This window comes from Struthio camelus, chromosome 6 (genome assembly GCF_040807025.1).
Source record: "Struthio camelus isolate bStrCam1 chromosome 6, bStrCam1.hap1, whole genome shotgun sequence".
Taxonomy (NCBI): Eukaryota; Metazoa; Chordata; class Aves; order Struthioniformes; family Struthionidae; genus Struthio; species Struthio camelus.
In genome coordinates, this window is record NC_090947.1 from 46,253,317 (window position 1) to 46,280,423 (window position 27,107).

Sequence of the window (27,107 nt, forward strand, 5' to 3'; positions counted from 1 at the left end):
ATTGCCATTTAGGCAGATGAATGCTTACATCAATAATGTTCAGCGGTAATTTTGTTCCAGGGAGAGAGCCTAATCTGCTTTTTATATGAAGAGAATTTAATAAAAAGTAGCAATGTTCCTTTTTCCTAAAAAATGGCAAATGAAATTTGTATTATATTGAAAACCTTTCACTCTGCTTGAGCTGACTGCACTATAATATTTTTTCTAAAATAATCCAGTGTTATCAAATATGAAATCCAATGCCCTGGGAACTTTTATAAATTACCAAGAAAGAAAACTGAGGGCCACACATCCAGATCTAATCTCAAATGCTTTGTCTCTACTGCAGACGTTTTTATACACATAGGAGGAGTGTACAACATTGCAAAATCCAAATGGAAACATTTTATTATATTTCCCTACCCAGTCTGAACAGGTGCAAATGATTACCAAAGTCACAGACAGTCACACAAGGATAGAACAAGGACTGAGCATCTTGAAGTAGCATTTGTTGTTCCTGAAAAGGAGAAGGATCGTGTTTTCATGACTGTACTTTCCCAAGTTGATCATCTTCTTGTTCATGCTATAGATGCCAAGGCCAGTACTAATAAAAATTTTAAGTTTCATGGTCAGAGGGCAACGGCAGAGCTATGAAATCTACGTTTAGGTAAGGCAGGAAGCCTTGTAAATACATTTTCAGTTATATAACGTACTTCTAGTTTAGAAAACCCTTCTAATTTTTTTATATTTGATTTTAAATGTTTACTTGAGCTTTGATTTCACAGTGTCTCATCTAAATATAGTTTACCTTTTTAACTACACTATATTTACTAATATTTTAGCTACTACTTCTTCAACATAAATTTTCTTGAAAGTAAATTTTATAGAAACTTACAATAAAATGTTTGAATACTCATATTTGACCTTCAGTACAACAGTAAGTAATAATTGTAATAAATCACCAGCTGAAAAATGAGCTTAGCTGATTAGTTTCAGTACAGCTACCTTCTGAAGTATTACGGGTACACACTAATGTAATTTTTGATAAGCATAATTTCACTAAAACTCTCCTTTCAGATACTGTCTCATAAATATCCAATAGGAAAAAATGAGCTACCACGTTTATTATGACAATTTAGTGGAACTTAGAAAAAATACAGTTATAATAAAGCTGGCATTCTTGCCTTAGATCACCACTTATCCTGTTCACTGTTGTCAGTTGAATATATATCTCATGTAAACAGCAGAAAGCATTATCCAGAGATTAGATCACATCACGGAGGCTAAGATCTGCTTCTGTTTCCACCTGTGAAGTACTGAATGGATGCACAATGCTGCCAAGGCACTAGGTAGCTGGGATATGAAGTGCTTTACGCACTAGTTCAAACTTTTCAGAAGTAGCCGCCAGTTCCCAAGGCACACACTGACGGGCAGATTCTTTGCTAGTTTAAACTGCAAATGAAGTCAAAGAGCTGTGGTTGCGCCTAGGTGCAGCCTAAGCGGGACCTGAGCCCTAAGACGCTCCTCAGCATGGCTTGCACCTGCAGGAGAAGGTTTCTAGCACAAGCTTGAAGCAAAACTTCTGCAAGCACTCGACTCCGCTAACACCCTCCCACTTGCCTGCCTGACTGAACAGCCCCAACATCCAGCTTTTTTTGCATAGTTTTTCCAGATTCTTTCTGCTCTGGTTCCCCCCACAGTGGAGCATTGGGTGGAGCACGGGCTGGGTGTCCAGGCAATTCTTTGCTCCTTTCCCCTCTCCCATGTTTCTGAAGGCAGGTAGCATTGCCTATCAAGATTTGTGCTGAACTCAGTACTCTCAGCCTCTTTTACTTGATCAAGACCAAAGGGAACTAATATAAACTTAAACCCACGGGGTTTAGGCAAGTGCTGAGTGCCAGCTGCTCAGAAGAGCATAATTTGAGCATGCACGCAACAGAAAACTGCAGCTACCCAGGAATTTCCAGGCCAAAAAATGAAATGGTCCAACATTAGTTAAATGTCTCTACTGTTAGACAGCTTTTAAGGAGAGGAGTTGTAGATCACAAATTTGGACTTAATCACTTTAAATTCATTGCCATCCAGTTTCAGGTGCCTTTAATTCTTTGCTTTGATCTGGTCATAACTCCGGTTATCTGGTGTCTTGCAATTACCAAGGGAGACCTGAATAAATAGAGCTCCAGAGTGACTCTGTAATAATGAGGTTTTTTTAAAAACCTGATTGCTTGATTTTATCTTCAATTTAGAAGCAATTCCGGATAACACGAGACCATTTTTCTACTATCTTATTGGACCTGTCCCAGTTTCTATGTACTTTCCAGGCCATATCTTGTTCTTGGAACAGTCAGTCAGCTCCTGCATCCAAAAATCTTTTCCATCCCCAAAAAACCCTGACAATGTTTCAGATCAGAACTGTAATACTGGCCTGTTCTTGTCTTTTATGCTCAGCTCTGCAAAGGCTCCAGAACGATCTGGGTACTGTAACAGGTTAAACATGTACGAATGCAGTCAGTTTCTGTAGGACTGCAGTTCCGCACCATGCAATCATTATGCCGGTGTGTCTACCTAAGTTTAGTGCAATACATTTTCTAAAATGCCACATACTGTACTTGTGGCACTACAGTACCTAATAACAGTAACATCCCTCTGCCCTTCTTGGATTAATGTTTTGAAGGCTTTGAAGATGAAAAGCACTAAGTAATCTCAAAGAATTACTAATCTCCACAAACAGTAAGCATTTTTTTTACACTGTTTTATTTTGTACAGTATGCCAATTCTGGGAAACATAATGCTAAGCACTTACTGACTTTTGACTCATAATAGCCTGGAGGTGCGAGTATTCCTTACTGCATTCCTCAGTGAGCTGTGCCATTTCTCTATACTTCATTCTATAACATTCCTTACCACGAGAAAAGAACGCTCCCCAACTGAATGGCACAGTGCAGTACGCAGGCTTAAAGAAAGTCATTTTTTCCTGATCAGTTCTGCTGAAAGCTCAGTCATTTATGTACGTGTGTGTGCTTCTTCTGCTACGGAAGCTTGCCCATAAATCCAAAGAGCAGATCTTGTCATTTTTATGGCCATCTTCCACAATCTTTCCAGTGGAATTTGGCTGTGTTGTGAACACATATGACCCAAATAAGAACAGCCCATTTTTAGTGATATTTTAATAGCGTACAGCCACCTTTTTTTTTTTTTTTTTCCTATTCCTGCTGTGGGCGGGAGCGGCATGGGCTAACCTGGGGAAGCTGGGAGAACATAAGTCCACTGGCTACTCTCTTCAACTCTTAGAATATGGCATACCAGAAGAGTAGTTTTTGGCAGCTCTGAAGGCTTATTGTCAACTAACGTGAAACTAGGAAGTGTGGATCCTGATCATGAAGGACTTAAAGAGAAAGCAGTTCAGTAGTATGCCTCGCCTAGCTTTTGTATGGGCTTACACACAGAAGGACTGCATTTTGTTCCTTTATATTTTAATTAAATGTATAATAATAAGACAGAATCAAACTGAGCAGAATTATTCTTACTAAAGTGAACATTATTTCAGTACAACTTTTATGGAACAATCTATAATGCACATGACTACAAATCAACACTTTGAATAACAACAATGTATTTTCACAGGTACAATCCTCACACCCACCTTTTCAAAATGTTCTGCAAACCTAAAATGATGCTTAAAAACACCTGTAAATGAATTGATTCCCATTTTCCTAGGGCCAGGAACATACGGAGTTCAAAATGTTCAAGTATGGGTGTGAAATATGGGGCACCAAACACATTTAAGAACCTATTCTGATTTATCGTGAGTACTGAGTCTGCTGGTAGCGCCTTACCAGCATCAGCCTTTGGCAACTGAAATTTTAAAACAGAAATAAAGAGGACAATAACTATATGCATCAACATTATACTCACTGGAGTTTCATCTCAGTTTTTCATACGTTTGCAAGGTGATGACCTTGTTTCAACAAATCATAAGGCTAAGGAGATGCATGCCTTTGATGACAGTTTAGATTTACTGTGAAAAGTTTATCTTTTAAGCAGAACTAACAACTGACCACAGAAGTTACTAAATGAAAGGGAACTTAAGAACAGATCAGTGAATATAATTTGCCCTGAAGCTTCAATATAGTTAATGATAGAGGCTTTATAGGACAAAAAATATAACTTGCTAAAAAAAATGGAAAAAACCTCAAAATTAAAAAAACCTCAAAACTTTAGTCCCAGTTTAAATAAAAAATGAAAGATAAAGAAACCTCTTTCAATGGAAGAGTTCAGGGGATAAAACTGGAATAAAAATGGAAGAATTAGAAAGATGAATTCCAAGATTATTTACATATAGAAGGAAACAGAGAAAAAGAAAAAGTGGAATGACATCAATCAGTCTCTCAACTGACAAGATTAAATGCCCTATTTACAAAGGTAAAGCAACCATATCTAACGGCTCTAAAGAAGTTTGAGAGCAGCTAAAGCTTATCAGAATGACATTCTGTCTGGCATATGAAGATGTTTCCTAATTAAAACTCTGTTTTGGTTTCTTCTGCACAAGCTGCTGCTTTGTTTCGACTACAATTCCACTCAGTAATGGTTATTAAATGTGATTATACCGGCTATTTAGATAGAGCTTAATCCAAAAGCACTGAATGGCAGTAGTCCAAGATTCATATCATTCATAATATTTTAGAATCTTAATTTTTCAAGAAAATTTCTTTACTCAGTATCAATATTCAGAGTATTTGAAAAGCACTTGAAACCAGCAACCTGAACAACAGCTTAATTACTGCTGAAAAACATAAACGGATCTTGCCCTTTCAGCTTCAGGCAATGTTTATGAAGAGATGAACTGAGCTGAAATCATTGCAGGTATGTTTAAGGAAAGCCATACATATATTTATAACATAAGGACACAGACGTTTAAGTTTTAGCTGTCAGCAAGGTGTCATAACAAAATGAGATCCAAGTAGTGTTTCCCACAGAATGATTAAGATCAAGTTTAGTGTTTTAATGCTAATGGTACTTTACCCCTATTTTGATTACATTTTGGCCCAAGCAATTTGGTGGATCCCTCTATGCTGAAACAGTAAATCTGTGATTTGACTTTATAGGGAGAGCAACTATAGCCAGACTACATACACAGTTGTTCTTTTGTTCCTCTACGTGACAGAGGAAAACTATATTCCTCTATGAAGTCAGCTGTTTTTTCAGCAGGTCATTAAAGGCCATCATACCCTGCAAGGAACACTTGGCAAGGATTCAAATGGGAATAGGTTGAAGTCCTAAATGATATCAAATGAGTCAACAGCACCTGCAGCATCAAACTAATGCATTACAATACACATTTGCATTTTACTTTCACACTTTGAAACTTATTGGTTCTAAAGGGTAAGGAAATCATCTTGAAGATGTTCTCATTGGCATGTGTTAAAATTCTACAATAATGCTGCTGGACAAAAAAACCCAGAAACACTGCTGAAACACTGGTATAGTAATCATATCATACCACATATCATATATGATAACAACAATCATGAGGAGTCATAATGCAAATGAGATGCAACAACTGTTAACAGGACTTAGCTCTGAATACTCGATAGTCTGAATGTCTCAAAATTTGGAGGTATAATTTAAGACTCTCTGAAAGAGTATTAGATATCTTTGACTGTAAGTGCTCAATGAGCTCCTCTCACCTCTCTCTCAAATCAAACCTGACTACAAATAATTTTGCTAAAAGGGAAGGTAAAAGGTCTTATTACTCAACTAGAATGAAAACACCATGGAGAGAGCTGGTTTTAGTGTGTGCACCTTATTATGATTGCAACAGTTTATGGTTTACATAGGTCTAACACTCTGATTAATATGATTTAATTCAAACTAATAAATAAACTGTTCTAGGATACAATTATGATGCAATCATAATACGGACTGGCATAACTGCCAAACAGGAAGAAAAAAAAATTACTTATCTCCATTTATTCTAATTGGAAGGTTGGGAGATCAGAACAAATCAGATTACAAAAAGCTCCTATTGATGCTATAGTTATTCACATTTATTTTCCTTTACCTTTCTCTGCCTTTAATTGCTTGTTCAGCCATTAATTTTCTTAATTCTTCCATACGCTCTATATATTTCTCTTCCTGTTCTTGCTGCTTGAGTTGTTTCTCAGCCCAATATTTTTTCACCTAGAGTTTGAACAAATACACTAAACAAAATAACAATCATTCACAAGGTAAGATAGTGAGACCAAACAAAGTAAGAAAAGTATTAAGTTATAGAAAATTCAAAGTTTATCCCTTTATAATAATATTTATATTGAGAACAGTGTGTGTTAACAGAAAATTTAATAGGAGCAGAAGAGGAGCAGGGTGTGGAATCCCGAAAACAGAAATAGTAATATGAGGCCATAGACACTTGAACTTTCCCATTTTCAGCTCTGCAAACTGAAGAGGTTACCACCTTCATTTGCTCCCACCAAAACCTTCAACTATGTTGTTCAAGTGAACGTCCCTTGAGTCAAAATGTCCTAGGTTAGCTCAAACAGCTGGATGCATGCCAGCCCAGCTTATTTTGGCTGAAATGGCATATTGATGTGGAACTCACTGAGTAACATGAAAAAGCACATGGTGGTCCTCATGTAAGTATGCATGTTTTCCAAAACTGTGTGAAGAAGAAAGGCCACAGCAAGTGTGTGAAACCTGAGCAGAGAAGCTTGTCTGAAAACAGGAACTTCTACTGATCCAAAAGGGAAACCTTGATTTAAAGCAAATATTGCTCAAGTGAAGCTCTGAATTCTTCATTGGAATAAATTCCATGACATTCAATTCCTAAAACTAGAGCTGTCTTTCAAAGATAAACAGGCAGAACTGGTAGTAAAAATTATCATTCCCACTTTGTTATCACATAAATTACAAATGCTACCTTAAAAACAAAAATTGTTGCAGTGATACACTTCCCCAAGATTTGAATGGTGACTTGAGCTAACCTCACAGGCCACCAACCAGCTCTGAAGGCTAAGTAAGTAGTTTTTAGACACAGGAACAAGAATCAGCTTCTCATCTTTGAAGTGCTGACTTCAGAAATTTTTTATACAACTTTCAAGAGCATCCCAATTCCACTGAAATTCAGTAATTTGACTCCAGTGCTGCAATTCTAGGCTCGTGTTAGGAACCAGTTCAGGAACTGGTGACAGTTCTGGAACCAGACAACATGGGTGTCGCAGGGGGCCCAGGAAGCCGTCTAGTCCACAAAGCAACCTTTCCAGTCAACAAGACAGCCCCAAAATGGGAAGATATTGACTTTGCTTCTGAGAAAACAATACTAGTAATTTTTACTGAGTCCCAACTGCCATAGCTGGATTGCTAGCAGTACTGCTCCTAATAAGCATAAAGGTAGGTATAACGTTCAGTACTTGATACAATGTCAGCCGTGGCTATAGACATACTCTGGCCCTTTAATTTTTCAGCTACATTTACAAAAAGATGTTGTCCATTATCTTCACAGAAATAGGCTTTCTCACTTTAGACACTTCGTATGGGAAGAGAAAAAGTTGCGTGGCTTAGAGAGCGAAATGGAGGTTTGTCTTCCCATAAATCCCATTCTATAATCCAGCAGCAACACAGCAAAATTTCCTGATGATGCTACATGCAAATGAGTGCCAATGGCTGACATCAAGCAAAGCTGTCAGCTACAAGTAATTGTAGGCCTCATTAAAGCTGACGACTGCTAGAAGCAACTTTCACAAAGGCTAAGAAAACATCCTTTATGGAACAGAAACCACGGAAAGCCATGAACAGCACGGCTGAACAAACTACTGCATTCACACTTTCAGTGCCACAGATTGAGGTGGCATCTCCATCCTCGTGTCTCATTATTCACCCCTTCCTGTGACACATCGGCTCCGGACATGGCGTAAATCAAATGTTTCAAGTGTCAGGATTTATTACAAAAGGAATAGAAAACAAAATAGAATATAATTATAGCAGCATATGCAGTTCTGATTCCTTCCTCTGAAAAAAGAAGCTTTTAATATGGAAAGAGAAGAGAAAAAAGAATGATCAAAGGTTCATTCTGTTCATACTTGTTTTCATATAGGGAATGATGAAATAGGATGGGTCTTTTCGGATGAAAAAGAGATTATTTATGGGGGATATGATAAGAAACCTGCAAATTCATAAACAGCATGAAGATGCTGGACAGGGATCGATGCTCTCTCTTCCTGTATAAGAACTAGGAGGCTTCAAATGAAGCTACTAAGAGCCAGACTCAGAACAAACAAGATGACAGAATCACAGAATCGGAAGGGACCTCTGCAGATCATCTAGTCCAACCTCCCTGCTCCAGCAGGGTCACCTAGAGCATATTGCCCAGGATCACATCCAGACGGGTTTTGAATATCTCCAGGGAAGGAGACTCCACTACCTCTCCGGGCAACCTGTTCCAGTGCTCTGTCACCCTCACAGTGAAGAAGTTTTTTCTCAGGTTCAGATGGAACTGCCTGTGGTTCAGTTTCTGCCCGTTGCCTCTTGTCCTGTTGCTGGGCACCACGGAGAAGAGGCTGGCCTCATCCTCTTGACACTCCCCCTGCAGATACTTGTACACGTTGATGAGATCCCCTCTCAATCTTCTCTTCTCCAGGCTGAACAGGCCCAGCTCTTGCAGTCTTTCTTCATAGGAGAGATGCTCCAGCCCTCTAATCCTCTTGGTAGCCCTCCGCTGGACTCTCTCCAGGAGCGCCATGTCTCTCTTGTACTGGGGAGCCCACAACTGGACACAGGACTCCAGGTGAGGCCTCCCCAGGGCTGAGGAGAGGGGCAGGATCACCTCCCTCCACCTGCTGGCAACACTCTGCCTAATGCACCCCAGGAGACCATTGGCCTTCTTGGCCACAAGGGCACACCGCTGGCTCATGCTTCACTTGTTGTCCACCAGCACTCCCAGGTCCTTCTCTGCAGAGCTACTTTCCAGCAGGTCAACCCCCAGCCTGTACTGGTGCATGGGATTATTCCTGCCTAGGTGCAGGACCTTGCACTTGCCTTTGTTGAACTTCAGGAGGTTCCTCTCCGCCCACCTCTCCAGCCTGTCCAGGTCCCTCTGAATGGCAGCACAGTCTTCTGGTGTGTCAGCCTCTCCCCCCAGTTTAGTATCATCAGCAAACTTGCTGAGGGTGCACTCCGGCCCTTCCTCCAGGTCATCGATGAATACGCTGAACAAGACTGGACCCAGGACTGACCCCTGAGGGACACCACTAGCTACAGACCTCCAACTTGACTCTGCGCCATTCACCACAACCCTCTGAGCTCGGCCATCCAGCCAGTTCTCCATCCACCTCACTGTCCACTCGTCTAAGCCTGCACTTCCTGAGCTTACCTAGGAGGATGTGATGGGAGACAGTGTCAAAAGCCTTGCTGAAGTCCAGAAAGACAACATCCACTGCTCTGCCCTCATCTACCCAGCCAGTCGTCCCATCATAGAAGGCTATCAGATTGGTCAAGCATGATTTCCCTTTGGTGAATCCATGCTGACTACTCCTGATCACCTTCTTGTCCTCCAGATGCTTAGTGATGAGATAGTTCTTCATGCAATGGCCAGAACATCTTGTGGATGGGTACAAGAGCTTCATATGTGTTTGAGGACAGACTGGGCAATTACTTGAAGAGAGAGTGATTGGGGAGGGCTTCCTAAATAGACAAACCACAGTAGCATCATGAAATATAGCTGGAGACTGGGAAAGTAACCAGGTGGAGGGAGGGGAAGTATTGCACGTGTTTGCCTTACAATTATGGTCACTGCTGGAGACAGAACGTGGGCTGGGCAGGCGCTTGGTGTGAACCAGGGCAGCACTCTCAGCACCTGCACGGCATGCAGGAAGGGACACATGTACCTGCTCCCACCAGAATGGGACATACACACCTCAGCTCCTAGTGCAAAACTCAGGGTTGGCACTAACTTGGTCTTATACCTGGGTAAAAACTATTTACTTTTTGTAGTATTAATCTAAGATAACCCTTCAATCAGTTCAGTTATATCACAAAGCTATACCATAAAAACAGTCCTAATGAAGACTGCCATGAGACTTCCATGTTTATCACTGAGGTTGGAGACAAACTCTTCATTGCTGGAAAAAAAAAAAAAAAAAAAAGAAGAAGGGAAAGAGGCTGACTGTTTTGGTTTTTACAGTAAGGTATGTAAAGAACAATAATTTTTGTGGTGCAAAAAGATAATGTAGAAAAAGCTTCTTTCCCTGCAGGACAGTTAGGCAAAGTCAGAGCTAAGTCCAGCTTCTGGTTAACTCTATCCAGTTTACTTCACCCATCAAGACAGGTTCTTGTTTTTAGCACTTTATAGCTAATAAGCATCAGTTATCTTACTACAAAAAATTGCATTTCTTTATAGCAAAGAACCCAAGCCGCAAATCTTATACAGGCCTACTCTGCTGCAGTATCCTGCTAATGACAGGCAAACTGAGAGCAGATAGAGAAATAGGCTGCTTTTCAGGGAAATGAAGGTGACCCTTAAAAACAGAACTTGGCTTTGAGTCGGGCATTGGGTGGATGTGAGCCTGCATGAGGCCAGGAAGAGATACACCATGTCAGGGTGGCAGGAAGAATAGCTATTTGCTGCTTGATTTCTACGAGTTGGTCTGAAGATCCTCTTTGTGAGGTCCCTGTGGGATCTTTCAGCAGGTTAACCCCTGCGTATTGTTAGGGAATAACAAGAGTTCAAGAAATCTGCCCTAGAGAGTTAGGCTTTGACAAGCAACAGATTGCATGAATTGTACCTATATGTAATCATGCAATAAAATGAATTTAAAGAACAGTGCAACGCAGGATACGGCAAACACATATGCTACAACGGTACAAAATTTATGCCAAGGATGACTGTTAATACAGAATAAAAAAATAAATGTAAAAGAAGAGGTGAAGATAGATAAAATTAAGAGTAAGATTTCAAAGAAACATTAATAAATAAATTATATATTAGGACAAAAAAAACCTTTGATTTATCTCATTTCCACAACTAAGTGTCAAGAAAAGTAGATGGGAACCTCTGCGTGAACGTTGATTCAAGGACAGAGGAATGCATTCAAGGTGCTATGCTTCTTTGCATAATCTTAACAATATAAAACAGTTCAACCTATGTAAGGTGATTAGATATGATCATAATACCGAACCTCAGTCTACAAAAGGCAACAATCATGCTTATTGGCAGCATAACACTTGAGCCATTTCTTGTACCCTGTTACCTATGGAAAGCCCCAACACATCTCCGTATCAGGCCTCCAACATTTCTTGATCCTGCAGTCTCTTGCCCTAACTGAAGCTAAACTGACCTATCCTGCCTGTACCACTTGACATAAAATAAAGTACAACCATATTCTATGTCATCTCTAACAGGTATCATACATCCTTTTCAGTGTTATACAAAGTATTCTCCTTATGCCAACAAGAAGAGTTAGCACTAAATGATAGTCCTACAAGCATTTGCGCTACTGGAGTTTCTCTTGGTTGTACTTCTCATGCTTTCATTTCTAATTTTTTTCCATTCCATATGCAGGTACCAAAAGAAAAAGACAAGCTGCGACAGAGAAATATTGACATATCCTGATGTACTTCCAAATCAGAAGACAAAAACATAGCAAGAGAATGGCAGTGCTTCATACTACCTTACTGTTGAGAAACCCAATTCCTTAAACTTAATAGGTTTCTTGGCAATTGCCAGACTGAATAGAAAGAAGAGAAAAGCTACAAAATTCACTAATAATAATTGCTTCTAACAAAAGGAAGATAATGCTTATCTTTAAAACTGATTCTTTGAAAAGACTGTTTATGATGTCACAAGTATATAGTTTTAATGACAAAGTTGGAATTACTTAAAAATGCTATCATTTATATTTCACAGAAAAAAATTAAAATGAAATTTGATATTTAAATATATAGGGAAAAGTCTGAAGTTATGTGGTCTAATAGAATAAATGCAGCATTTGTTTTTAAGATTCAGTGTCATTTTATCCATATTAAGGTTTGGAACTATCTGAGATACCTCGCCCATACTACAACCTAGGTAGAGAGGGAACATTTATTTTACATCAATTGCAGATTTTGTTTTGGTTTTTTGCTGCCACAGAACATTCACCAGAAAAATAGACGCAGTATAAGGTTAGTAGCCCCTTTTAAGCATCTAAGATCTAATGTATAATAATAATTTATAAATGCAATATATGACAAGTGACCTCAGACAGCTATTCTACCTGTGCATAGGCAGCAGACTGTTCTATACAGTCATTATATATAGGTCCTAGAAGAGATGGAAAGTTTGCACAACCAAAATATTTACAAAGTTAACATTGCTGGTGGCTGGGTCAGCCAGCCTCACCAAGCTTCTTCCCTTCCTTGTGGCTTTATAGCCACCTGACGCTATATACACAGTGTAAGTAAAGACAAATAAGCAAAGCAAACTGTAACAAAAAAGGCAGCATAAAAACTTTTCATAACCTACGAAACAAACCATCATTAGACATGGGCTGCACCTCTCTCCGTACCTACATTTCCAGTGATGGTGAAGAAATTACAAAAGCTCACAATCAGACTCTCCAACTGAGACAACTTACACTATCCATAAAATACCAGACAAAATTTCATCACATCATACTCTGAAAACTCTTACATGAATGCACGTGGCACACCAAAAAGTTTTGTAGTAACTTGTATCTTCAGCTTTTTAACCTTAAATCCAGCATCTGAGAGCAATAACTATATATCAGCTAAGAACAAACACCACAAAACATATGCCAATATGAAGAAAAATCAAAAATACAGTATAATATTTTAATACAATGCATATATGCATAATCTTGAAAAATTCCTTTGGGTATTTTTAAAGAAGTTTATGCTGAAAATACTAATTAATAATTTCTATAATAAGCTTATGCAACTTATGCATAATATTGTCCAATTCAAGGTAAAGGTGAAACCAATGCAATCTTAAACAGGATTTGTCTGAAAATGCAAATAAAAGGACAAATAAAATAAATTTAAGAATAAATAAAATAAATTAAGAAAAGTATAAAGCCTTAAGTCACTTGTTCTGACCTCACAGACAACCTTGTGAGCAGAATGTTAGACTAGAGACCTCATAAGGTCCACTTCAACCTGAATTTTCCTGATTCTTATGGAAAACAATAGTATTCTGCATATCTTGAAGAAAAGAATAACATCTCTTGAAACTGAATTTTTGACAATTAGTTGTAATTTTGCTAACTGCGTGATTTAATGCATTTTGCCAGAAGGACTGTGCTCTGCCAAGAACCTATATTTGACATTGAAGATAAATTGCAGAGGAGGAATAAGGCCAGATGACCACTGTAGATGAGTAAAGTCTTCAGGTAAAGGAGGGAACTGAATACATCCAGTACGTGAATGTAGTCCCACCAAGAACAATGAGCTCACAAATCAGATAAAATCAATTTGGAATTAGGCTGCTTTTCAAATGTTGGCTCTGGAGACTTGCAGCAATGAGAAATAATGAGCAGACAACAGCCTCTACCTAGAGACAAAAAGCCTTCAGCATCTTCAGCATCTTCACTTTCAATCAGGCACTTCTTTGCAGAGTAGTTGATATAACCAAATTCTAACAGTTATGCAGAAATTACCATCTGGAACACAATATGCAGCAAGGGCTTCTGCCCTTGACATGTTTGACATCAAGAAGACGTGTTTCATTGGACAAAGCAAGGAAAGGATATTTGAACACTGTAAAAATTGATAGGGAAATTCCAAGTGGGATTTTATTTTCATTCTTCTGCTAAGGGAATCAATTTTACCAGCCCGGAAAGTATTCCAAGGAGGTATATGATACAGTCATTTATTTTGCTCTGCTATAATTTCTTTTCTGCTTTCAGTAATTGTTGTGAATTAAAATGTTTTAGTAACAACGTAAGCAAATATGGATATTTTATTTTTTTTCTGCAAAGACTATTATTGCATTAGGTACCTCTACTGAAATGAGAATCCCTCCGTTTCTAGGGAGTCTAATTGCCTACGTTGTGCACCTGTCAGTATTTGCTTGCTCCTACTAAGATATGTTACAAAGAGACATGACAGGTAAATAAAGATAAGATGACAAAGGCTAAAGAGAAAACATGACAACATAAACCAGAATTTAGCTTTTCTTTTTCTTATTCAGGCCTTCTGTAGCGTGAGACATATTGACGTCACTACAGCTTTCAAGATGCATCATGAAAATACTCAGTTTGAAACAGTTTAGCCTTATTTACTTAACTCTCCTTCTTGGGCGTGTTATAAGAACATAGTTTTTAGTGACCGTTCTTGCAAACATTTTAAAATGTGTAGTCCCATGAACATAAAAGAGATTGTTTACTCCACCAGCATTTGAAAAAAAATGACAAGAATTCACGAGCTATTCCTGCTTTTTTCTTGAATTAATTATGTATTCTTAACAAGTGTTCGACATATGAGTTGGACCCTAAGCAAACCAGATTTCAGTGAAAAAAAAACCCAAAATCTATAATCTTAATATTAAAAACTCCTGGATTTGTGCCATATTGTTAAAATAAAAAAGGTCATCAGAAATACACAAATATGTGACGCAAAACTGATTTTCTAAAAGCATTGATTTTCTAAAAGCTCTGTAGTAAATTTCCGATTTTCTATTAAGATGAAGTTCTGGCTTATGAGTCAAAGCCATTTCCCAAGTAGTCCTCATACAAGCTCCCTGGATGATGTAACATAGATCTCTGATATCCTGAAATGGTTAATATTATCATTATGTTTCAGGCCCACTCTTAAGGTCCTTGTGCTGCAAAGTGCAGCATGCTGTCACGTAAGGCTCATTTGCTGCATTGCAGCACACTTAACTGCAGCACTGGAAGCCTTCAGTAGTCTTTGCCACATTACTAAAAAAGCACAAATCTATAAGGGTTAGAAATCCAGCAGAGCCTCTGCACTGATTTTTTGTGCCATTGAGACAGTCAAAAACATTATGTCTTTGCGTACATCATTTTTCTGGAAACTGAAAATTCACTTTAAAGCAAAATCAGATAGAAGCAAGACTCAACTAACCGTTTTCTAATCTCTATACTAATACTAAAGACTGTTTACAAGAATATAAGGTAGTGAGATCAGTTAAAGATTTCAAAGGCAACCGTACACATTAACACATCCAAAAATACATTTGTCATACTTTTTCTTTCTCCTGTGCTCTACGAATCATCTCCTGTTCTTTCTGTAGCCTTTCTTTTTCATCTTTCTTTTGCTTTCTTCTGGTAGCTATAGCAGCTGCTAGTTTAGCAGCCTCCTCCTGTTGCGCTCTCCACTGTAGAACCTGAAATAAACGGTTGAAAGACTATGTTTAGACAGTTTTGCAACAGAATTTGTACAATATTGTGATCCTGCAAAGCTGAGAATGTTAAGGAAACCCACATAATCTGTTTCTAAATTAAGATTTATCATTTTATCAGTAATATGCAATCATTTAGAAGCACCATTTTGTCATATATTAAAATGTAATTCACAATTGACTGGTATATTATGCAATAAAATCATATGTGAAAAGTTAAAGATTTTAAATAAAATCGTCAAAAGCAGCTAAGTATCATCAGATCTTAAATTCCCTCTCAGCACTTACCCTTTCAGTGATATGTCAATTCCTTAAAGATACTTCTTTTTTTCTTTAAGGGAAAAAAAAAAAAAAGAGGAGATCTAGGCTTCTGTGCCACTGTGGGTGGATTTCGCAGCTTTCTAGGTTGGTATTGCATCCTGCCTGTATTTTTATTTCTTAGATTAGATGTTACTAGCAGTTAGATACTGCCAGAATAAACTCAATGGGTGCAGAGAGGCATTGTTTTTCAGAGAAGCAACATGCTGGTGATCATGTCATTGTTAGTCCCTAGCTTAAGGAATGGACACACAATGAAGATCATCAAGCTGCTGCAGTTTGAGAAGAGACAAAATACCACCTGAGCCTCTGTAATCACCCATAGCCACCCCAGCTGCAGGAAAACATGCACTACCCATGTCCTCCAGCATAAGTACTTCAGGCTGTGGATCAAGTAGGGGAAAGTGAAAACTAGAGCAGGAAAACAGCAAATCAGAAAAACATGACATAGAAAAGGATTCAGGTGCTGCTCAAGTACTAAATCTGTGGGTATGAAGTAGCAGTTTAGAGGAAGAAAACTAGGGAGCAAGTTGACAAGTCAACTTGGAAACTAAGAAAGAAAAAACATCCAAAGATCAACCACTGTTTTCACCTCTGGCCCCACACCTTTTCTGTCCCTTTGCTCAGCTGACTAGTTACAGACAGATGAACTCCCCAAGGCAGCCTGCTTTCCCCTATAACTACCACAGACAGTAACTTTATATGCTGCTCTGTCTTGTTGGTTGTTGAATTCTCAACAGATTTGTGACACTGAAAAGCGCATGGAGACCGTGATTGACTCAATTTACTCAAAACCTCTTCCATAAAAAAATTTGGGATTCAAAATACTCGTTTGTTTGTTTGTTTGAAAACCTACTTCCATTCTGGTTTCGGGCTGTTTGGTGTCATCCCCAGGCCACCTAGATTGCTACAGTATAGATGCCTGGGACTTTCTCTAACAGCTAGTTGAGCTCGTGCAGAAACACCACAGACCGCAGGGGTGAGGCTGTGGTGTTGCAGTGCACCTATAGTTTACAGTGCTTGCCAAACATTTTAACAACATTTGTCAGATTGATCACTCAGCTAATTATGCCAAAATCTACTCTTGACGTATTCTTGACACACTATAATGGTTAAACAAGACAATATGCTGTCAGCATCTGTTAACATAGAGCGACCTCTTCTCAGCGTTCTCGAGCATCTTGTTCTGAGTCGGCGATCCATGGTTTATTCCAGTGCTGTCAATACTAGTTATGTGCTGATCTGTTATGCACTAGTTTCAATAGGAAAAGAACGTCTCCTTTTCACCGGCTTGCCAGTTCTTTTTGCAATGGGCTTATCAAATATTAATAGAACTCCATATTTCAGCAGTTTCAGAGACAGTATGTGAAAGTCTATTTCTAATTTCAAATCACCTTCTAGGTGTCCATTCTGTTGAAATATAGCCTTATATTTTGCTGCAATTATAGGCGTAGTTATTAGAAGCTGTTCACTAGCACGTTGAGTATATTTTTATTAAAGTTCATGGCCCTGTTGCCCACCAGAGGGTGATGCACCTACACAATCACCTACTATTAATTCAGTTGATAAATAAAATTGCTTGCTTTGTTTCCTCCATTAGCTCTTATCATCAGCATTTGGTCACGTTTCTCCAAACTAATGGTGTTTGTCAATGTTTCTGGGATAACCTTACAGCTAGGCCCACGATTCAGTCAAAAGCAAACTTGTTGGCGATCTAACTGAATCTAAAACAAAACGTGGCAGCTGAGTGGCTGGCAACCTTGTTATCCAGTACATTGAGCCTCATGGAACCGCTGAAGCAATACCGCAGATGTTCTTCTCTTTACTGGCAGTTGTTCAGTCCATGTATCGACACATTTTTCCTTCCATCATGTGAAATTATGATAGAAAGTGTTTCTATTTTCTACACTTCTTGAACAATTTCCCAATAGATTGCATATATTTTTTCCTTCTGTAAAGCTAAATACAGTGTTGTATTTATTTCCTCTTTATGGCTTGTTTTGAATTAAAAAAAATTCCAAACCAGCAGCTCTTAAACAATATCTCTTTGCAGTCTCCCAGAACACTGAACTCAACCAACACATATAAGCAGCACTTAGAAACCTGAGTACTCTTTTTTAGCTCTAAAGAATGAGTGTTCCAGTCATTTTTCATCTAGTTTTCTTGTAAAATATTTTAAAGGACTTTGTCTTTATTGTCTCATCTTTACCGCATCTCACTGTGGCTGACTCTATTAATTCTTCTAATGATTCTGCGCATTAAAGATTTTTGTCCGGAAATCCAGCATTCCCTGTGGTGCAAGTCTCTCAGTGACTCTGTTTGCCATGCTTTTTAAATAATTATATTTTCTTCGTTGCAACATGTCCCAATAGACTAAACATCGATACCATTTCATGTCGTGTGGACAAGGTAATAATATGAAAGGGTTCAGTAGCTGTAAAATTAAACTCTCCCTTTAGTAAGAGATTTAAAAATAACTTTTAAAGAGATATTCTGCCTGTAACAAACGTCAGGTGTGCACATATTAACTACCAGTCACTTTTCTATTCTGCAACATGAGCTTATCTTTAAAAATCCCATGCAGCTTGCTACCATACCCAAGTGAATTTCTTTTGCACTGTTATTCTCCTATACTACATACACTTTTTCCATCTTCAACTCCATTCCCAAAGTTAAGAATTATGATTTAGCCGAGAGAGTGTTAAACTCTTTTAACCTCTTTTTTCCCATTCTTGTAACTACTGTTCAGTACAGGTCTTAGGTCTATTCACAACCACGTGTTTCTCCTTCTGAAATCTCCTTTCTCAAGAGGAAAAGAAAAAAAAAAGAAAAAGGAAAAACACCCTCATCAATTAGATGTTTTACAGTAAGAAAGCAAAAGCCTGAATCAAAAATTATTCTTGTGGTTAGGAAAACGTAGGCAGCTAGGTAGAAAAAGGCATAAGAACCTGAAAACCCAAACCTCTGTACTTCCTTCCCTCTCCACCTTATTTGGATCAATGATACTAATTATTTTATGGGGCAGTGGGACAACAGCAGCACAGGATAAGCCTATCTATGCCAGCAAGTATTACCAGCACTGAGTGAATGTTAAAAGTGCGGTGGGATGGTTTGCAAGGAACAGAAATGTGCGTGCATGGAAATTGCATTTGGCCAAGGAAGTCTGAAAATATGCAAGTGGGAATAATTAGTAGGACACACACATGGGAGAAAACTGGGTATGTTCATATGTATTAGTAATATAATAGCCATTAGCATATAAAGAGCTATTTTCCTTTTAGCTATTCTTACAAAATGATTTGGGACTGGAATTAAAAATTGTATAGCATGAAAAGAAAAATCAAAAGTGTTATTGCAGTATTTCTTAGCACAGATATTACTCTTTATAGTCTTTCTCCTCAAAATATTAAAACGTTCCCTTAAAAGGATCTTATACCTTGGGCACATAATTAAAAAAAAAATTGTTAATGAAAAACATATTTAGTAGAGCTTCTTTGGTAATGTTAAAACACTCTCTTTATTCTAATCCTCTCCCCATCAAATCAAAATAACTCTGAGGAAAAAATCCTTTAGCCTGTCAGAGCCATAGGTATGCTAAATTTTTATAAGAACTGAGGGTCAGACTGAGCACTTATGGAACATATAAAACATCTTTTTTTTTCTCATAGTTTTCTGTTAATGAGAAATGACATACTACCATAAATAACCCTTAAACATAAGTACTGCAATATAAATAGCTCTAAGTATCTACATTAAAACACTTAGGTTTTTCATGAAATAAATAAATAAGATTGATCCCACTTGAATATATCCTGCATGTGAATAATTTATCTTAAGTTCCTCAAAAAAAAGGTTATTGACAGAGGTACTAGGCAAAATTTTTTGTGAAGCATATTCCTCCCAAAAATTCTCATGCTTTTGGTCATCCTAAATACTTTAATGACTTTAAGTTGTATTTTCCAAATAGTTTCCAAAAGATATATATATTTTTAATGACTTGATTAATAAGATTGCCATGAGCACTCTTTATGTAGGACATAGGAGATCCTCATTCAATGCTTTACTCTGTATAAAGGAATATGAAGTCACGTCTACAGTTAGAATTATTCCAAGTTGCAGAAATAACAAAATACTTTTTGAGGTAGGGACCTGTACCCAGCTTTTCAAAAAATTAGAGTGGACACCATTTCTAAATTAGTTTGAACCAGGGCCTTCTCATTCCCTGACATTGCAGCTGTTCCACTTGAAAATCACCAGGAAAGTAGAAGAGTGACTCTTCCAGTGCCAGGATATTCACTTGGGAACATCATCTCTGTTCCTCACTGTCTTTTCTTGAACTTTAAAGAATTATTCTTGTGTACAGAATAACACATTTCCATCATAGTTCAGTCCTCACGTTACTCTCCCATACCAGTTCCCAAATTCAGTTTTGGGATTCCAGTCTTCCTCTCCTAATATCTGAGATGATACTTCTATAAGTTTCTTTCCAAGTTAAAAAAATTAAGCAGAAGTGTAAATGCTGTAAGATTTATAATATTTATAATAATGAAAATAGAACAAGGACGACATAAGATGACTGTAATGTCTGTAAGAGACTTTTAGAGGGAAGCTGCCAATTTTCATAAGACCCACTTTCTGGAGCTTAGCTATAACATCTCAATGAAAACTCCCTCATAGTGTGAAACTTGTATTACAAAGTATTTTTCTAAATAGGAATTTTTATTTAGCAGTTCTGAGAGCAGTTTGTTCAGACATTTTAGCAGCATAAGAAAGGCTAAAGTAGTTTCAGTTACCTCACTTGCTACAATAATAAGTTTCAACAGGAACATTTTAAAAGTGAACTTAGAGGAACATATGATCATTTCCAAGCCACTTTTGAGAAGTCCTGAAAGTTGATTGAAACAAAAACATGCTTATGAAGCTTTAACATCTTACAACAAACAAAAAAGTGGATGAAATCTGCTAAAAGTCTACTTTTGAGCTGGAACTAAAATAAACTGCTGAGGCATTTGAAGAAACTTTAAATTTCTGTAATATCATTATTTGGGATTTTCTAAGCTGAAATGACCGATAAAAGTCAAATATATAAAGTACTCTGTAGAGTACATAACAAAAAAGTTGCTTATTAAAGCTCATGTTTTCCTGGATTCTGCTTCACACGCCTTTCAAATTCTCTTTGCTAACGAGATATATACATCTGTAAGCAGGCTCATACCATGTTGCAGCTTCAGTTTCCTCCAGCTCTGATAATCCTTTTGAGGCTTTACTAAACTTCTCCAGATATTAACTAATCTATTAACCAGACAACTTTTTTAGTGATCTGATTTCAGCCATTAGTTTATATTGCGATTCTATTAAAACAGTCCTATTAAAAGTGACAGTTAAGTGAAACTTCAGTGGAACTACTGAACGGGAGCAGGTATCGAGAATAAAATAGGCTCAAAGTTGGTCAGCAAGACAACTGATCAAAGAAAAGCAAATAAAAATAAAGCAGTTAAGCACTAACTGCAGATACTAACCTAGTCTAAAATCATGTCAAACTATTTATCCTTTCATTTTGGTTAGGAATTGTTTGTACGGAATATATGTTACACCCCAATCTCATGATAGGCTATCACCACTTTCCTTAGTTACATTCACATAGGTCTTCTGTTAACGCCTTTTGATCCAAGGCAGAAATCAACACTGGGGCAGAATCTAGATTTCCAATAGGTCTCATACAAATGCAATAGTTTCCCAAACAAAGCTGATATACTATCCTGTACCAATAATTCAGTGCGTATCTATGCTGCTATCTACAACGCTGTCTACGCTGCCCTAAATCACTGCTAAAGTGATTTGATGCTGATTTAGTCAGCGAGTATAATTTACTTTCAATTTTTAATCTTGTATCTAGTTAGTTTTTTTTAAATGTATGAGCCCATTGCTGATCAAGACCATATGTAATCGGACAGAGGTAAGGAAAGTTTCATTGTATTATACTTTCCCACAACACCCATTTAGCCTCTTCTGGAGGTATCATCTGAAATTAGTTTACCTAGCTCTGCCCCCTCCCTTGTTCATCCAGTCCATACCTTTTCATTAAGGCAAAAGAGGAGTCTTCTCCTTTAAAAAGTGGTTCATTATTTCAACAAAAAGAAGGGAAAATAAGTAAACATAGAAAAGCACTGTTTGCAAAATATTTATGAGATGTGATTCAGTAAGCTGGCATTGTGCCATGCTTTTCCCACATCGAGATTTAGAGTTGTGTAGGATATAATATTCCTTACAGAGCAGAGCTAAATTAAAATTATCTTATGTAAGAAATTCCAAAAATTAGAAAATAAACAATTTGATTCTAATGTCAAAATGTTTCAATTTTTAAACCACATTTGCAGATTAAAATAATCTCTCTGCTAGAGAATATTTCTAGTCCCACAACCCCAACTTACTCAGTGGGCCAGACTGCCTAGGAAGGGGAACTTCAAGGGAGCACAGTTCATAGAAGAAAACATGGGCCAGACCGAAAACATTCCCAGACCAGCTCCCTATCCATATTGTCACAGGTGGAAAAATTAGGAGCTAAACTACCTTAACTCATAAAAACAAAGGATGTGGAGCATAGTCTTTTATTGAAACCAAGCCTGCATCAGTATTTACCTTGCAAGCTATACTTCACTGTGTGTTTATACAACACACGGCACTGTGGGAACCCAACCATATCGGAGAGCCTCTGGGCACTGCTGTAGTACAAACAACAAAGAGCAGGCAATGCAATGGAGCATAATAACTGAGGAATCTCTGTGGCACGCCTTTCCGTACGGCTAAAATTTTTCGTTTAGAAGTGACGACCTGATGCTGAATTTCGATGGTTCCTACAATTTATGCTTTTCAAGAAAATTCACTGTATTTGTCAGATTTTCCCTCTAGAAGTAGTCTTGTATAGATTTGAAGAACAACAACCAAAAAAAAACCCCAAATCCTCAAACAATAATTCTGAATCACTAAGGCAGTCATCTGGGACCACAGAACACACACACACAGAAAAAAACTTAATGTGTTCTTGATTGCACTCCTTCATTCCCAATGGTACAAAATCAGAGGGATAGACTTTATTGTGTCAACACTAAATGTTCTGTTCAAATATTTAAAAAAATCCTTGTTGTTAAACTAATATTAAAAATTCACTGAAAGCTGGATCCCCTACTGCCTGTTTCACAAACAGGCTTACATTTTACATTTTAGCAGTATACAACCACTGTCAACGTTAAGTTCTGAAAGTTTTTAATTACAACTGGCATTTCAAGCACATTTCACAGTTTGTGTGTTATGAAAGGAGTTTTTGCCAAGTGAATTATTAAATTGCTGTGCTGAACAGTGGCTACATATCTTTTTACAGTTCATTATTTCAATATTGCATATTGCAATAATGTCAAATAAACTACAAACTAATTAAAGTAATAAATTAGTTGTTTCACTAACTTCTGGATAGTAATAATGTATTTTACCATGTATTTAATGCTACATATATATCTGTCTATTTTAATAACAAAACAATTCTTGAGACACTGTTCTTGGGTATGCCCATTAAGTTAATACATGCTAAAGTTGCACCATGTAAGGTCTTCTCTTTAAACAAGACTGGCTTACAATATAACAGATCTTGAATTTGCCTAGGGTCATGCTAAGGGAGTTGGCATCAAGTTCCTTCTAGCAGCTAAGCTGCATTGGTAGACAAGTAGGAACATAGAACAACTGATGGTGTAGAGAGGGTCTGTATGGTAAAAGTCATGCAATGAGTAAACTAGTCCTTGAAAAGGGAGGCAGAAATGCCCTACAAACAAAAGGGATGTAAAACGGCAGGGAAGAAAAGGGTTATAAAATGACTGTGCAAAGCTCCAGAGCAGTATTCTGGCGTGCTACGTGATGCTATACGGATATAATAAGCAGACAGAATTCAAATTCTAAGCAATAATTCCCAATAATCTAACTGGTTGTGGGATAAAGTTAGTACTGGAAATCCTAAGTAAAGGGCAAAAAATAAAATCCTCTTGATATCCCACTCTGATCCTTTCCAGCTCTCTCTTCCAACAGCACTTTCAGAAATCTCTCAGAGTTTTACTAATTCCTGAAATAATTCTGCACACCTTTCCTTATTTTTCTGACAGTATGTAATTCTCTCTCTTTATTGAGCTGTGTAAGACTGATTCTAAGAATGCCTGGGAAAAATTTTAGAGCGTTTCTTCAAGAAAAATAACTCCACAATTGAAGATGCTACATAGTGACATAAGTACTGCAAAGTTAATACGAGAAAGTGGACAACATTATTTCAGCACTAGTGAAAGAATCAGCACTTTTACTGTGGAATCACTGCGCAACTTAAAGCAATAGCAGCAGCAGCGTTGCAAGGTCAGAAATGTTGAAATGTGATTACCAGACACCTAGATATTCAAATAATATTTCAAGGAATGCAATATAAAAATAATCCTACACACAAAGCAAGGGATAGGGTGCATCTACATACATCTGTCCCACAGTTCTCAGAAGTAGCTCTGCAAAACAGGCAGGAAATCTAATTTCCTGTCTCACAGCTGAGACAGCCCAGACTGCCTGGGCTTAGTATTGTACAGTATTGCGCACGTCAGCTGGGTCAAAAATCGGTATAAGGAGCAATAAAATTCCTATTGTGTGACTAAGTTTCAGGTTAAACTACTGAAGTTAGATGCAAATTTAGTACACTTGAAAACAGAGAACAAGCTCAATAACTTTACAGCTTGTCCATGTAGATTCCAAGTAGTTCAGAACCACTAAATAACCTCTGAAAAGGAGGAGTTCCAAACTGCATGGGAATCTGCACCCACCCACGCCCTGTCCTTCCGATTACTCAGGCTAAAGAGTTTCCTAGGTCAAGGGTCAAACCAAGTTTTCCTACAGCTACTGCAATCGATATTTGTATGAAGCACAAAAAGAAAGAGGAAGCTCAAGACTAGTAGAGAGAGTTCAAAAGCCCAATAAAAAATTTCTGTATTTCAAATAAGCAGACTGATCTCCTATTCCCTGGACTAGTTTCTCTCCTTTCTTACCCTCCTTCCCAACTTCTTTATATCTTTGCCCAGCTTTTACAATCTGTCTCTCACTGAGCATGGAATTGAGAGTTATCCCATTTGTGGTAAGTTTGAGAGACTTCTTCATTTTTCCAGAAAGCAGTTACAACGCACCGGGGCGAAATACCTCTTTAATTAAGAGCTTGGCTCTGTAGTCAGCCATGAAATTTTTCCTTCAAGTTTTTAAAGAAAAGGACTGCAGTCTCAGAACAGGCTGCTGCATATAGGAATTCTGTTTCCAAAGAAAAGTGCATTTTAGAGCTATCCATTTCTAGTGAATCCTGAAAAAGAGAATTAAGCAAAACATATGTAAGAGGTGATTAAAAAAAGGTATAAAAAGTCATGGACTAAAAGAATTCTAGGATTGCAACAAGAGGTCTTCAGTAAGGACATTCTTCTCAGTTCAGTTCCTACAGGACACATCACCCAGTCAATGAAGATGATTTAGTGAATTTGGCAAAATTTTTATTCCCCCACACAAGAGAAGGTCATTACTTTTTATCTACTGTAGAAATGGCCAAAGAGTGAAGTGAAACTGAGATCACTAGAAGATTAACATGGAAAACTCATAAAAAGGTGACTCTTGTTACCAGCAGTGCAGCCTCTTCACTTGCAATACAGCTTAATCATGAATACTTCAGATAGAAGCAGTGCCTGCTGATGTATGTCTCTTGCCTGAATACCTCCCTCCCATTCTGGGAGGGGGAAAAAAAAAAAAAAAGGAAATATTTGCAAGCAAAGGAGGAAGGAAATGAAGAGGAAAATATAAAATTAAAGAACTAGCCTCCTGTAAAAGAGCAAAGATTTACACAGATGATTTCTATTAAGGTTAATAGAAGTTAAGCACATAAATTCCTCTTGTGTTAATGGGATAATAAATCTGTTAGCTTCAAATATTTTATAAATGGAACAGGACAGTAGCACTCTAACAAAACTAGGGAAAAAGATATGAAGTCATTAATTATATAGAGATGTCTATTCAATGACTACTCAAAAGTAATGCATTAAAAAAAAAAAAAAAACTATTTTCAAACTTACTTGCATTCACCCACAATTTCTTCTTATTACAAACCCTACATCCACCACTCAAACTGTTAAGACTTTCTGCTAGGAACTAGGCAAAAGGAAATGAATACGTGTCATGGAATATTTGTATCTCCAGAACAGAACTGCAAAAGATTCTCCCAGAAGGAAACATGTGAGCCTCCACAGCATTTGCACAGTGATTCTGACACTCATAGGGAGCAATGGTTGGATATGTTCTTTATAGATGGTTTGGGCATGCATAAAAAGCATGAAATTTAAGGGACACTGGGCATTCAAATACCGACTGGAATCATGTCCAGACTCCATAGGGCTTAATAGGACAAACCAGACAAATAGTACAAATTAACAGTTTTCTAATTCTGACTGTGATTACTGAGATTTATGAAAAGTCTTCTATTAAAACATTGGATGATGAGGTAATTAAGAAATAATGTGTGTGTTTGTTTTTCTGATGACAGTCAAAATGAGGTTACCTTCTGAGACTAACAATGAAAGTTCACATCCCTAGTAGATTTTGTCCAGTACTTTTGAGCAGTTTGTTTGTCCACAAGAAATAATGGAGAAAAGTAAGGCTCCTGTCATCAGGATTAATTTTGTTCCATAAAATCCATCTGAAAAATGAGAAAATGGCTGAAAATAACTGCTTTGGTCATTAATAGATCTGTAGACATTTTATTCAGCTATTAAAATATTTAAATCTGAAAAACAGATATGAGGGGGAAAACATTTGCACATAATCCTCTTTAAAACCCATCTAGTTAAAAAAAACACATTACTTTTGGTTAGGAAACCTAGTCACATGGGCTAGGATTGGTAGCTGTAAACCTTACAATCCAATATAGGACTGGTTTCAGTGCCCTGGAGCTACAAGCTTCTCACTGCATCTCTCCTCAAGACAATGTGCAATTAGGTTAGTTTTCACAGCCTGTCCTTGTATTTCCTCTCTCATCAGTCAATATTATGCAGAATGTTTTTTTGCTCATCAGTGGGGAATGTCAACATTTTATTAACATATTTGAATATTATGTAGACTGCCTTAAATATTCACATGTGTATAACTTTCAACTACATACCCATTTACACCTCTTTAGCTAAATTTGCTGTCCTTTCATATACTATCTTTTCTATTTTCTTCTGCAGTCTTATGAACAGCTCTTTCGATCCTTTACTACTTTTGAAAATTTTTAATGCAAATTATTCTGCTTGCTTGCCTGAGGTGTCACTTTCCTAGCTCAGGGAAGAAGATAATTTGAAGAAAATTAGGTTAGAGTGATCTGTCTGCTTGTCTGACTATCCACCCCTAAGTACTTCTAGGGATCATTGGACAA

General features: G+C 37.5%; 1 protein-coding gene across 2 annotated transcripts in view; it reads right to left on the reverse strand.

The window, feature by feature from the left end:
• Positions 1-27,107, reverse strand: part of CCDC148 (coiled-coil domain containing 148) — an 81,880-nt gene that overhangs the window by 8,177 nt on the left and 46,596 nt on the right. For both annotated transcript variants that reach the window (XM_068949448.1, XM_068949449.1), the window contains 2 exons: positions 15,176-15,316; positions 6,041-6,159 (listed from right to left, as the gene is read on the reverse strand). In XM_068949448.1, the coding sequence (XP_068805549.1) occupies positions 6,041-6,159; positions 15,176-15,316 (260 nt within the window). The remainder of the gene's footprint in view (positions 1-6,040; positions 6,160-15,175; positions 15,317-27,107) is intronic.